Genomic DNA, 15,187 nt, shown 5'->3' with positions numbered 1-15,187 from the left:
AAAAGAAATTAAAAATCAATATAAATGTCCCTAAATTAAGGCGTCTGCATAATTGACATTAAATTACCTACAAAATACACATCAGACATGCGTTAAGTGATGCGTTCAAACTCTCATACAGTCAGGTAAATCTGCGGCGTGTGCGTTGCGACATTATACCAAAGGAAATGAAATGCAATGGAAAGCAGAGAGGAAATGGACAATTTCACCGGAATGTTCAATTATTAATTTAATCCGCTGTGCCATATTACTAATGCGAGTTTGAGTTGTTATGAGTTTGAATTTGAGTTGTTATGAACGTGTTTTTACAGTTAGATCTGCCTAATATATCTGTAAAAAAGGTTGCGAGTAGCGGAGCAAAAGCAAAAACAAGTTAAATTTAATTAAATACCATAAAGTGCGATTTAAAAAAAAAAATCAAGGTCTCATCTTTTTGTTTTTCCACACCCAAATATACATTGAATCGTATTATAAAGGTTGCCAGTCACTGAGGATGCCCTTTACGAATTCTCAAAATAGGTCAACAGAATATATGACGCGTGTAAAACTCCTATTTGGGTTAGTGTATAAACAAGTATATGTATATATATAAAATAAATGGCATCCAAATGTTTCTTTCCAACATATTTTTTTCATGAAGTTTTTAAGGTTGTCAAAGCAATTTTTGTCTGGGAATTGTGAGTTGACCTTTTCACAGTTAGTTTAGGGACGTTGACTTAAGACACATTTTTTTAAGCTTTCTTTAAATATGTATAGTACATCAAGGGAACTGGTTTCGGCACATGGTGTCTTCATAATGTCATAAACATCATTGTAAAAAAACTTGCAAGCAGATATAAAATCCATCATTATGCTACCACTACACAATTGGCCAGTTTGTTTCGTATAAGATAACTATAGAATTCGAAGCATATTTAAACAACTGGTTATTCCGAAAAACAGAATTTGAAAGATCTGTTCACAACAATGTATACCGTATTTGCCAGTTGTGATGTTGAATACGAATAGATCACAAATAAAAAAAATACCAGATGGAATTCTGAAGACAGGAAACCAACTTACTGCATAATAGAATATTTTTTGGATAATATAATTAAAAGACATTTTGCTAACGAAAATCAAAGAAACCTTTATATCGTTTTCAAGTTGAATATTGATATTATTTAAGGTAACTAGATATTAAAGATAATGCTGTGGATTTATCAAATTTGGTAAACTGTTTAATCCTGGATCAACCAAGTATTAAGGTTGAAATTCCTAAATTAGAGCGTGAGAAATACAACCAGATACATCCGAAAATTGGTCATTTTAAATCGAATTCTAGACCTATCGACTTTTTCTACAAAAAATACAAATTGATTTCGCAAGATTGTAATTTTATGTGGTAAAGTCGTTTTTTATACTTCGAAAAATAAATAAATTTTAATAAAATTATACCATTGATCCTTGAGCTTTTTTTTAAATTTTTAATCGTAATTGTTTATTAAACAACACATATTTGATGTCATATACATTGTACAATATTATAAAATAACAAATTATCTATATGTAACACTTTTCAGAATTTTAATTTTACTTCAAATAAATTATTATTAATAAAATCATAAAACGCGTTTTGTGACGAAAATTCCACAGTTTGATTATTTATTTACTCACTTACAAATTGATATTAAATAGATTTTTTTACACACATATTTTACTTTAATTATTCCCTAAAAAAATTTCAATAATATGATTATTATTCTAATGAATTTACTATTCAGTCTAGTGTTGAGTACCTCCTAAAAGATTACTACAAATTTCCACGCAAAAACGTAAAATGTCCCGCCACCTCGCAAAATATGTGTCCCAAATCTTTTTCTTTGTATTAGGTACTACAAAAGAGTTGATTTCATAATATTGAAATAATCCATAATATCTTATCTTAACAATTATTCTCCGTTTTCGGAAAGATATTGTATCAGAAAGGAAATTGTAAATGAGTTTGTAATGTGTCGTATTCAATTTGTTTACTGTTTTCCGATAGGTTTAAGACGTATTGTTCCATGTTATTATTTAATCACACCAATTTTGGTAACTAACCCCAACACAAGCTTGTTCTAGTGAGGTTTAAAATTCTAACGTAAAAAGATACAATGTAAAGAAACAATTATATATGTGAAATTTGTATTTGTTTGTTTAAATTTTTGAGAGAAGATTTCTAATCACGAGATTAAAATTTTTGACTTCTCTAATTTTTCAACTTTTTCAAATTTTTCAAGTAAAACTTGTAGTTGTATTTAAGTATTAGAAATAAAATATCCTGACAAAACCTATAATATAAACAAATAAATATGTAAAAATGAGAGGTTTCTCACAATCACACTGATTTTATGTATGACTCAAGATCTGTGTAAAATACAAATAAAAAAAGAAAAACTGAATAAAAATGTTTATTCATTTACCTACTTATTTTGTACCTATTTTATAACAACATCTATTTATGTTTACGGACTTCGATGTCCAAGTTGCAAATAATAACTTAATCGAAAAAAAAACGGGAACCGAGAATTCAACATCTGAACCGTACTGTAAACATCGCAAGTTGCGCATGATATGCGGCTTAAAGTGGGACGGATATAGTATTTCTATCACGCTCTAAAATTGTCCCAGCGAGAGAACTTTTAACGAAATCTGAGTTTCCGTCCGCTGTTTACTTGGCCCAGTAATTTGATACAAAGGATCTCTTATAAAACAGGGTGCAGCAAAACAGACAGTGCGGTACATCCCATGTGGTGGGGGTCAGGCTTTATTGTATCGGGAGGGTCGTGTCGTTTTCAGTCATCACCATTGTTTTGCCCGGACAATAATCGGACAACGCACGTTTCTTGAAAATGGCCGTTTATTCGTCGCCACCCAGCGTGCCTTCCGACTGCAATTTGCGACTTCTTTCTGTAGAAAAATATTTTCAATCGTCGGCCTCACACCTTGGTAGAACTCAAAGATCGAATTTGGGTGTAAATCGCCGCTATACCCATCGAGATGTGCCAATATGCGGCCAAAAACTTGAGAAATCACCTTCATCAATGTATCGCTGGTAAGGGGCATCATCTTTCTGATGTCATCTTCAGAACTTGATGCATAAAACGGCATGATGTACCCAATAAAATTAAATAGATCTCATTTATGTAAGTTGCGCCGTTTTTTATTAGCTCTTCAAAACTGCACTGTCTGTTTTGCCGCATCCTGTATGTAACTCAAAAATTAGAGTGGTGCATCACTGTGAGAACACTTAAAAAAATTATGAACTTTAACTTTTATGCATGTAGAAGTACCCTATCTTTAGACCCTGATCAGGTTCTAAATTAATGTGGACTATTAGCGCCCTTGAGGTGATTTTGCACAAAAACGGAGCTATACAAATCATCCAAATATTATTCTAATTACTATTACTACTTATTACAGCCGCAATGAATGCAAGATGCACAAATATGAACTTAAAAGGACTGTGCGCTGTGTGAATGGGGGACAAGTTAAAATCACAGAGCACGTCTTAAAAGAGTGTATTCTGTACCAGTTCCCCGGAGTACAGCTTTGCTGCACGTTGAAACGTTGGATGCCATTGGTCGGATGAAGAATCATAACTTTCCCTAGTAGCGAAAAATCAACTCTCCAAAGATAGTAAGTAGAAGAAGAATATTTCTTATTTTCCTTATTGAAACATTCAATACCTAACTCTAAATATAACAGGTCTGGAGGGTTTAAAAAAACATGATTGATATAATATAATGTAGTGTAATATGTAATAGCACTTACGATTGTAGAAATACCCCCACATGGGCAGCCCGATGGCAGTGGCACCGATGGCAAAGCAGACGAAGCCGAGGCAAGCCACGCACAGCGAGTACACCGCCTTCCCGTTAGCCATGGCCGCATAGCGTCCGTCAGCCTCCTGCCATCACTGGACTGGTCGAGGAGCTGAACGCAGTCGGAGATTTCCGAGAGAAGCTGACCAGAAGAGTGGCACCTGGATCAAGGAATAAATAGTTTAGAACGAGCATTTTAAATTTGTTGAGATATGTGGGCCAACTGGTAGAGTATGTTTAAAGCTATCATCTTGTCGTAGTAATTTAGGTTTGATTAGTGAGATGAGCAGAGCATATAAGAGAAGAGTGTCAACTGGAACAAGGAAGAAGGAGATATGATTTAAAATTTTCACGGCCAAAAGTGAAAATAGTGATTTATTTTGGGGTGTTGTTCTTCTGTCTTTATTCTTTAGTCTTTAGGCTAAATTGTACCCCAAACATAAAACACTATAAAGGAAGAAGGAGATTACATATTAAAGTTGATTGAGGCTCTAAACTTGTAGATTGGGCCAACTGGAATGGGTTAGCGCAAAGACATCTAGACTTAATTTAGGTGTTAGCAAGGCTATTGATTGGAGCCGAAAAGTTGCATGAGGATTCACAACTGGGACAGGAAGGATACAGTTTACATCAAGAAATTAGGTTTGTAGTGAAAAGGCCAACTTGAGGGATGAGTATAAAGTCATCTGAACTTAATTAAGGTATTCGCAAGGCAGTTAAATTGCAGATAGCAAGGAACATAGAAAAAATACAGTTAGATGGAAGATTATGATTTGTAGACGTTGAGTAACACGGTAACACAGTATGCAAAACGATTAAGTTAAAATTAGGGATTTGAAAGGCGGTTAATTGACGATAGTACTTAAGTAGAACAAGAAAGTATATATATTGAAATGTAGCAACATGGATGTGGAGTGAAGAGCAATTTGGACTTAAATGCCCGTAACTAGGTTAGTTCCACGGAGTTGTTACGGATCAGAGCCTGATGAAATATTAACTAAAACACGGGATTCATCTTTGTGGATCATGGGTGTATGGTATTTAAAAATAAAAGTAGATGAAAATTTGAGATTTATAGACACACTTGTCGATTTCTAGAACTAAACACAGATGCCGACAATCTTCCCACAGTCGAACTGTCGACCAAGAACTAGTTGTAAACACAACCTGTTCTCAAGTGACAAATATCAACCATGTACAAACGCTGGGCACATTTAACATATCTCCCGGCCATACCGGAATCAATGACACTAATGATTTGGAACATCTCGCACTTAGATATCGGTAGGATAAGCCCAGTATACCATGATATGTTTCAAATGCCGATCTATGTCCGTAAGCTAGGACAGACGATTGGAAGATCAATGGTCGAAATTTTCAACACATAAGTATATACACTCGAGCGATTTTTGGCATATTCTGGCAAATTTGCAAAAAGGTTTTGAGCGATCGCTCGTTATAATGTGCCAAATTTATAGAACCTTAAATATGGGATAGATGGCGAAATCAAGTGGATTCATTGATTTTAAACCTCAGTAAGCAGTTCACATGTTTCCATATTGATATATTGAGGAATGATATTAATTATCATATGGTAAATGTATTTACGATCAATCGCTCGAGTGGATTTAAAATTTAAAAAAAAACAATTGTTAGAGTAGGTAAGTATTTAAATACGCACTTTTAAATCTTATGATATCAGAGGAAATTTTCGGTTCGATTTATGAAATAAAATAAAAATACTGGGCAAATTTTTCGAATTCCAAATGAAACCCCTGAGGCGTGTGTGTTGTAAAACCATGTATGATTTTGTGAGAAACGTAGAGATCCGCAAAGAATGCAAGGCTGATGTAAGCGTAATGGGAAAGATTAAGAAAAGGACGCTTAGATGGATTATGCATGAAGAGCAAATAAGCGAAGAAAGGAGTGTAAGGAAAATATATGACGCATATGTGAAATGGTAGCACAAGTCGGAGACGCCCGAGGAAGACATGGCACGATCAAGTGAATCAGTTACTTGAGTCGGGCCATGTCAAGAGACAGAATAATTTAAGAATATATTAAACCTGCGGAAAAACGGCGTGATGGTTAGTTAGTTATTTAGCTCTTTAAAAAAACACCACTTGATTTGAAGTTCTCTATCTAATGTTTATAAGTATTTAAGTCGGGAGTTTAAGTCGAACGTGATTGTCGCACTTAATGTGTTTTTCGGGTTTAGTTTGGGTTATTTTTATAATTTATGTGTATTTCCTAACCTGAGAACTTTACTTTAATTGAGAAAACATGGAACTTTAATACATCTTTTACCATCTCCCACCACATAAATGGTTATTTTTTTGTAGTAAGTCGAAACCAAGTGTTGTTATATACGATTATAATTTATTTTCGTATCAAGCGTGCAGCGGAGTTGGAAAAGATTAATAAATACTGTTTTGGACACGTTATGGAAACTTCTCATAAAATTATTAATACAATAGGGTATTATCCAAGGTGGATATTTTCAGTTGCGAACTTACCAAATACAAGAAGTACATAAAATAATATCTCTCTAATGGTTTGTGAATAATTTTATGTCTGTTGTTTATATTTCTATTATGATTTGATTTATATCTACAACCTCTCTCCATGGCTATAAATGTTTTGTTTTGTAAATTTTTCGTTTTATATAATCTTTGAATTCATATTCCTTTCTTACAAATTTAATTAACTTATTCCTTATTATGCTGTCTCAGTAGAGGTAAAGTTACAAGGAGGAAATCCATAATTGGTTTTATTTTGGCTCTGTAATACTTATGTACAAACTGAAATAAATGTTAACTGTCGATTTCCCGAAAATTAATACATAAAATAAATAAATAATATGTTACGACATGTTATTAATAAAAATATTTATAATATAAACTAGAACATAAAATATAATATCCAGTAGGTAGATTCATATCCAAAACGGTTGAAATACGAATTAACGGTTGGCGAGATATTTCATCAGGGTAAACACATCACAGTTCCAATCCCATTCAATTTCCGTATTCATTCACTCGACTTATTCAATCCCGACAGGATGGTGTGCAATCATGCGAAACCGGTTCCCAAATAATCACATTGAAGGGTTCCTGTTCGCGTTTGAAATTGTGGAATGTATCGGATATATACATATACTGGGATACTGTTAAAGTGGATATGGGAGCGGTTGGATGAACTTTAGATTTAGAATATGATTACCTAAATAACTGGTAAAGTGATCGTGGAATGTAGGATATATCAATGATGTTGAATAATTTGCTATAAACTAGAGAAGACTGGTGAAAAATCACGGGATAGTCCAAATTCTTGAGATTTCAGTTCCAATTTTTAAAATGGCAATCAAAACAATTCTCTGTAAAAATATTATTTTGTGGGTAGGTACTTCATCGTTGTCTGAATTCTTCAAACAATCAGTTCCAATTTTGAAAATGACAAAAATTCAAAACAAAGAACCAGAGTTACAGTCACTCACAGACTGAGAGACCCACAACAGATATTATAATTTGTTGGCATTTATTGTAATCTACGTTTATTTATATGAGTTGTTGCGAACATAGCATACTTAGGATTGCGTTCATTGGTGCATTTGTATACATTATTATGATGTTCTTGAAAAGCGTCACTGATAAAAATCATTATTTTGTGTTGCTGCCTGCTTATTGTTTTTTGTAGAAAAATGGACAAGTGTTTGATTTACTTTAACCAGTGATTTCTGACATTATTTGGAGTAAAACTGTTCATAACATTTTGTTCTCTGGTGACATTTTTGACGTTTTTTTTACACGGCTAAGTGACCATGTGGAAGAACAAAAGGATGTTTTTGAAGAAAAATATTTAAAAGAAAAACTTTAAAAAATTATCCGGAGATAAAATTTCATTTACATTTTTTACTTCAAATTATGTCAGAAATCACTGGTTAAATTATGTCAGAAATCACGAACAGTAAGTCAAGTACGTTTCTTAACATCCTGAATATATGTTGATGTTTCACAGTGGGTTCTTTTAATATATTAAGGACGGGTTGTTCCACTAAATTTGAAAAATTCATAATTTCATAGTTCTGTGAAGGCTCTATTCATGTTCTGTTTAGTGAAACAACTGGCCAAAAATGATATGATAACAGAACTTGAATAGAACCTTCACAGAACTTGAAAATCATAATTAAAATTTGAGGAAGTGTTCAATATTTGTGAAACAACTTATCCTAATTAACTTATCCTAATTAGAAATTTTCTTTCCTGAAATCGAACAAAAATTTTGAAACGTGATGTATGCAAAAAATACATCTGTGTTAGTATTGTCTTCGGCTCAACTCTGATTGCAATACTTTTCAAGCTTATCGACAACGCTAGACTAACTAAAAAAACTCAAATGGTATCTGTTTACATTGTATCCTTCAATACATTATTCTGATATATCCCAAATCCCGACAAAATTTCGTCAAAATCCAATAATCAACCGAATGGAAAGGCAAAAAAACTTTTTCCATACAAGTTTAATGCGGGTACAGGCAAATCATTTTAAAGATGTCGTGTTCGAATTTATTTGTACAAACCGTATCGACAGTTTCAAAAAAGAAATCTAGCTTGGAACACCCCATTCTAATATCTTTGGAGCACCCTCTCGCAGTCCTCTCTTACCCCGCAGTAGCCCAAAGATGCCAGGTACGTAGTGACATTTATCAATATTATTTTACTATTGAAATTAAAATAAATTAATTTAAAAAAATTTCGAGTTCCTTTAGAATTATAACGTTTAAATTTATACTCATGATATTAGTAGTTATGTTAAGGCGAAGTCCTACGGCAAAAACACGTGTTTTAGGTTTGAAATTATTTTAAATGTTTTATATGCTTTAATTTGAAATCCATAATGAGTTCAAAATACATATATAATATATTAATGTGGACATACGAAGGGTTAAGGCAATAAACCACGTTGTGTAGCATTTAGAATCAGGCCACTAACAATAACACTCCTTATGTAGATGGCGATATGGTTTAATTTCCCGGTTTTGATTTATGCAAAAAAAAACATCCTCAAATAGTGTGTTTTATTTCATTTTGCAAAGTTTATGCACTAATATTTAAATGTTTTACAATAATTTTTAATTTATCACATTGTACAACAAAACAATCACCAAAAGGGAGTTTCTAAGAAGATGATTTTTAACTTTAAGGTTTGACAATTTATTTTTTTCTGGGCTTATAAAAAATAATAAAAAGCTCTTTTATTTCAAAGACCAAGATATCTTGTATGTAGCGGTATTTAATTAAAGCATCTAATGTTTTTTTATTTTATCCATCCAGTACAACACCACACCAGCAAGAATTACTTTAAAATGATTTACCTGTACGCTATACCTGTGTACCTTTAGATTTACTCTCGTAAACCGTTATTAACATAGGGACAAAAGTTTGTACTTTGTAAACTAAACTTCCAGACAAAAGGAAATTATATATCAGAAGAAAAAGAAAATGTACGAGAACTTTAGTAATTACTGCTTGTGGTTGGTGGCTGACAAATATATATGTCTTGCACGCAAGAGTATTTAACTCATAGATAATAGAAACAATTGGAGATATGGCATCGAAGCGTATCAAGTATCGTCGAGGTAAAACCAAACTGCACAAGTATTTGCCACTTGAAGTAGTATGGGTGAATTAAAATAGATAAGAGGTGTTATTTTGATATTAAATCGTAAAAGATCAATGGTTTCGTTTCTTGTGTGGCACGTAGCGCCGTCTTGTTGAAAGTAAACGTTGTCCAGATCAAAACCATCCAATTCCGGCCATAAAAAATCATTAATCAGCCTCATTTTCGAAAAAGTAAGGTCCAATGACTCCGCCGGACCATAAACCAAACCAAACAGTCACACGTTGAGGATATAGAGGTTTTTCAAGAATAACTCTTGGGTTTTCCGAGCCCCAGATGCGACAATTTTGCTTGTTGACGAAGCCACCGAGGTGGAAATGGGCCTCATCACTCAAGATGATTTGCATTTAATTCACTCAAGTGAATTTTAATAATTTGAATGCGTTGTTGAAGCGTCCATTTTTATTAATGGCGTAGTTTCTACTTGTCACATGTCAAAAAATGGCAGCTTCAAAAGTAACATCTACCGAAATACCGGGCTATTCAAAATAACACCTCTTATAGAAAACCCTGTATGTTGTCGACACTTTTTATACTAATGATAGTCTACAGTATATCTCCCTTGTTTCTATTTTTTAAGATTTAACTCTACTAGAGAAATACTTGACGGCATGTTGTGTCGCCCGGTTGTAATTTATTCACGTAAAACGCTTCCAAACGACAGCTGGCCGCGTTATCACAGCTGCATTCTTGCGTAATAATAGGTGGGAATGCCAGAACTGTTTAGTACCTATCTTCTTTGTGAAGGTCCGTTGCACAACAAACTTCTGCGAGCTTTTAACAATGACATTATTCGTAGGAATGTTGAACAATATAGTTGATACAGTAGTGTTAACCTTAAATATAGCAAGAATAAAACAAACCATAGCGAGTTTCAAAAAATATAATTAATTTATTAAGCGTGGTTTAACAAATAAATCACACCTGGAGGTATAGCATGGAGGATCGATAAAGATCTGTCCAATTTCGTTGTCTACGGTCAGTTAGCAATATTTGTGAGCACAGTCAACGATTGATTAGAAATGTTCCGACGGCCGAGACAAATATAAGCGCGGCCTCCATCGTATTACATTAGCTTTGGTTGACTACCGTCAATATCTTTTTAATAATGTCATTAATGGACGGAGTAGAACTAACGAAGCTCTAAGAATTGAAATAAATCCGTTCGGGCCAATAACGCTACATTGGTTTGGAATTTTTACATAACGAGTAGTGAATAAAGACCTCATTAACTAATTGACTCACTTTTCAGTAACAAAAAGTAAATGCGAACTGTCAATGCAAATTTGGGTTAGTATTTCAATTCAACACTATAAATTTATTAATATTTTTACGTACTTTTTGACAATTAACGTTTCGGAATTAGAAATACCTTCAGTGTTACCAGCAGGTATCGATTCATTATTTATTGAATTATCAATATCGGTCTGACTATCAACGCGCGACCGTGCTCGAGTAGTAGGTATAAAATCATCAATATCGGTCTGACTATCAACGCGCGACCGTGCTCGGGTAGTAGGTATAAAATCATCGGTAGTTTCGCCTTTCGATCAGATATTGTAAAGCTATCAATTTCACTAGGCTATACGCCCAGGGGCTCTTTGCACGGGCTATTGAAAACTGTACCTTTTTCGGTACACGTTTGCTTTTAATTTTAGCTGAGAAAAATGGTTACAATAATTATTATTACAGTAATTCGATAACTTTTATAGGGCCGTTTTTGTGAAAAATCACCTCAAAATACACATTTTCAGAAAAGTATTTTTAACCTTGCAAGTTTTCATTAAGAAGGATTATGCTCTGGTTTATAACGTACCTAAATAACGTTGTTAATTATTATTGGTAATAAAACGCAAAACCGGTTGGTCACGAAAGTTAGTGCCTTGTAACTTCATAAAAACTAGGGTTCCCGAAAATAAATCCCGCACTTTTTAAACACCGCGGGATTGCGGGATATAATTTGTGAATCCGCGGTATCCCGCCATTTGCAGGATTTTTATTAAGGGGGGATTAAATTGAAATAATGCTAACACTGCATATTTTTAAATGTATTTTTTATCAATTATCTTTGATACTAGAATATTATAAAAAAAGATATGGAAGAGTTATATCAGAAGACTTTACAAATCAATCATCTTTGTTACTAGTTATATTTTAAACACGTATTGAAAAAGTAACATGTTAAGTATTTTTAAAAGACTTTGAATAAAAAATATAGAAACCTTACCGTCACTGGCAGGACTCTCCACAGACATTTGAGATTATTCGTCTTTGTGAAAAGTAAGTATTTTAAGATGACTTTGATAAAAAAAATAAGATCGTAAAAATTCTTAGGTACTGACATTCTAGCTTTTACACATGAAATCAACATGTTTTTGATGTAAATTCAGTTGTTTTTTAATCCCCGCAAATCCCGCAATACCGCGAGTTAAATATAGCTAAAATCTCACCGGATTGCGGGATTGCAAACCCTAATAACAACAACAAAAACTCAAAAGTTGTGCGTTTTCAAGAGTTCGTAAGTAGGAAGCAGTGGTGAAAAACTTGGCTAAAGTTGTCAAACTTTAATCATAGATGGCATGGTGAAACGGTTATGTAATAACATTGTATACTCATTTACATATTTTAACTGTGATATTATCACATGTACAAACTGTACTAATAAACTGGTCGACGCGATGTTTAAAATACTGTGAAACTGTTAGGTACCAAACGTTTCTATTCCAAATGACGATCTTTCAGCAAGGATCTAACACTGCCACATAAATGCATTCAAACAATAAATAATAAGGTTTAATTGTATGGATATAAATATTGATGACTTATTATCCCTGACATCCATCAAGGCGTGCAAATGATTTTATTAAACCGTATAAGGTATAGGCGCACAGGTGTGATATCTTTTTAGGTGCTTAGTGCATTCAATTTATTTCAAGACCTTTTTTGAGAGCTGCAGGTTGATGGGAAGAATATCAAAAACTTTATGGTTCAATGCATTGCCGGTAGAATGTTATTATTTCTCAAACTTCAAAATGCTTTGAAAAAATCATACAAGTTAGTAGGCTAATTTGATTCAGTGTCCGGGCCTCGTGATCTAGGAGGTTTTGGTTTAACTCGTGTTGAAATGAGAGTAAAGGGCATATTATCACCTCTGAGTAAACTGTTGAGTAATTACTCGACAAGTAATTTTAATCATAGGATTAGCTTGATGATAAACCGGCAACTGTTTCATCACCGTCAAGTAGCTCAGAATTAGTTGACTAAGCGTAGCGAAGACCTGTTCTGTAAATTTGTATATACGTTCCGTTTCAGTTTCAAGATGGCGGCCGTTTTAATGGTTTAGTAAAAAAAAAATCAAATTTGATATCGTCGTGTTTATTTGGACATTCTTATTCCGATTTTTTCAATATTATGGTAGCTACCTACCTCCCTGAAGAAAATTCGGAAAAAAAAATTTTCATTGAGGTAGTGATAAATTTTCCTGTTTAAATTTGTATTACTGATTTATTAAAATCCTGTTGAAAATACTCAATACTTTCCGAATATATCGGAACACATGTTCATGTTAATGTATAATGAGAAAATGGGAAAATATAATGATTTTTATGAACACGTGTTCCGACTTTAATACATTCCTTTTTAACTAAAAGTATTACATGAAACGTATCAATTCATTCAGTAAGGGCTTGCAGTCCCGATTTTAACAAATTTTTTAAAGATTTTTTTAAATAAATTACCAATATTTTATATCAGTATGTTTTCTCCGTGTACGATTCCAGAGGAAATTTTGGTTTCGATATTTATTTATTTGTTTATTTATTACGCGCCATAGTGGGCTTTTCTTTTAAAAAAAATACAAAAACAAATACATTTTAAATGTTTCTTTATGCGTTCATACATTTCTATCGAAAAAATATTTTTTTTAGCAGTTTACATTTATATTTTTTATTGAGTAGGTAATTTATTTTTTATTAGTATTCTCTTCAAGCGAAACGATAGAAAAACCTTCAATTTATCTAAAGCATATTTTTGATATTCATAATGTACACCAATTCGTTATAAAGATTAATCAAAATAGTGATTTGGCACTAAGCTTCGCCTTAAACAATGAAATACATTATACAATTTTGTGAAAACTACAAAGGAAGAAAGAAAAAAATAGGGATGGCGTTAATTTTCACGTGAAGGTATTTTTCTGTTTTTTTTTTTTTTTTTTAATAATACATCGCTCGTAATTCTGACGCTCGTTGTCTCGGCAAACTCCCATGGAGAAAATGGTACGGCAATGTTATGCTTTATAATAATGGGCTCTAAAGAATGATACTTTAGAGATCATAATCGCATATTATTGGCTTGTCGGATGGAACATTGTTATTCCATTGGGTCAATAAACCATGTTGATTTCACTGTTTCCTTAATCCCGCTAGATACCTCTCTCATAATTACATAAATAAACATTAAGGCGATGCACTACGTCGTGCAATATTTGAATCTAGCCGCTATCAATAACACACCTTACGTAGATGGCGATAAGGATTAAATTCCCGTTTAACACCATCCAGCTGTTTTGATTTATGCAAGAAAAAAGCATGGCAAAAAAGTGCCTTTTAATTTGCCAGATTATACAATAAAACCATAACCGAAAATGGGTTTGGGAAAATTTGAAATTTAAAGCAGTTTTCATAGGCCTTATACATTATTTTTTCTGGGCTTATAAAAAGTCTTACCTAAAAAATTCTCGATTATTTCAAAAGCCAGGATGTATTCTACTCGCAATATTTAATTAAAGCATCTGAAACATTTCTAGGCGATCAAATTTTCAAACCCAAAACACATGATTTTGCATTACTACCTAGTGCATCGCCTTAAAACATATTTTTATTATATAATGAAAGTCGTCTAACTTGTAAAATATTATTATATAGTAATGGACGTGTCAATTTGAAATTCCCCCCTGCACCCCATGTTTCCGTCCCCTTATGCTACGTATACAACCTCAACCGTCAACCTCAACTTATGGGAAAGAAACGATGCAACCGCAAATGGCGCGAAACGCCGCTACCCTAAGATAGCAACAAAAGTTTCATAGGAAAAGTTGGTATAATCACCTCTGCTATAACTACATCTTAGTGAGATTAAAATTTTATACTTCAGTTCGAAAAGATACAAGTGGATTAGAATTATTATAACAAGTGTAAGTATATTGAATTTTTCTAAAACTTTAATGAAACGTGTATAAATTAAATTATTCCTTCTAAGTTTGAGAAGCCATTGAAAGCGCCAGCATGTTAACTGAATGATTAAATAACAAGAACCGTGTTGCGTAATCGCTAGCAAATAACTCTGAAACTAACTGTTATTAGTTATTAGTAACCTGGTGGTAACGAATATTTGACTGCCACACTCAACATGTAGGCAGGTATATCACATAACGATTAAATACAAACTACGCCGTACATTTCGAAAACCATTGACGAAAAAATTCAAAGGTGGCCTATACTACGTCAAAATATACCAAAAATTGGCAAATTCCAGTATGTATATAAGTCTATATGACAATAATATTCAATGCCTAGAGTTGCTAAGCAAGATTCCATTAAATGTACCTGCGCGTTCAACACGCTCTTGTGTCCTGTTCAGGGTTGATCAAAGCAAAACGAACT

At 33.1% G+C, this 15,187-nt stretch overlaps 1 protein-coding gene across 1 annotated transcript in view; it reads right to left on the bottom strand.

Annotated features, from left to right (window-relative positions):
* LOC149413648 (uncharacterized) overlaps positions 1 to 15,187 on the bottom strand; it is a 98,562-nt gene that overhangs the window by 24,674 nt on the left and 58,701 nt on the right. Inside the window, exon 2 of the mRNA XM_089644510.1 lies at positions 3,796 to 4,006. Within this exon, the coding sequence (XP_089500636.1) occupies positions 3,796 to 3,907 (112 nt within the window). The 5' untranslated portion in view covers positions 3,908 to 4,006. The remainder of the gene's footprint in view (positions 1 to 3,795; positions 4,007 to 15,187) is intronic.

The sequence above is a fragment of the Hesperophylax consimilis genome, chromosome 21 (genome assembly GCF_061612785.1).
Source record: "Hesperophylax consimilis isolate HC1 chromosome 21, BYU_Hcon_1.0, whole genome shotgun sequence".
Classification (NCBI taxonomy): domain Eukaryota; kingdom Metazoa; phylum Arthropoda; class Insecta; order Trichoptera; family Limnephilidae; genus Hesperophylax; species Hesperophylax consimilis.
This window is presented reverse-complemented; position numbering and strand designations above follow the sequence as displayed.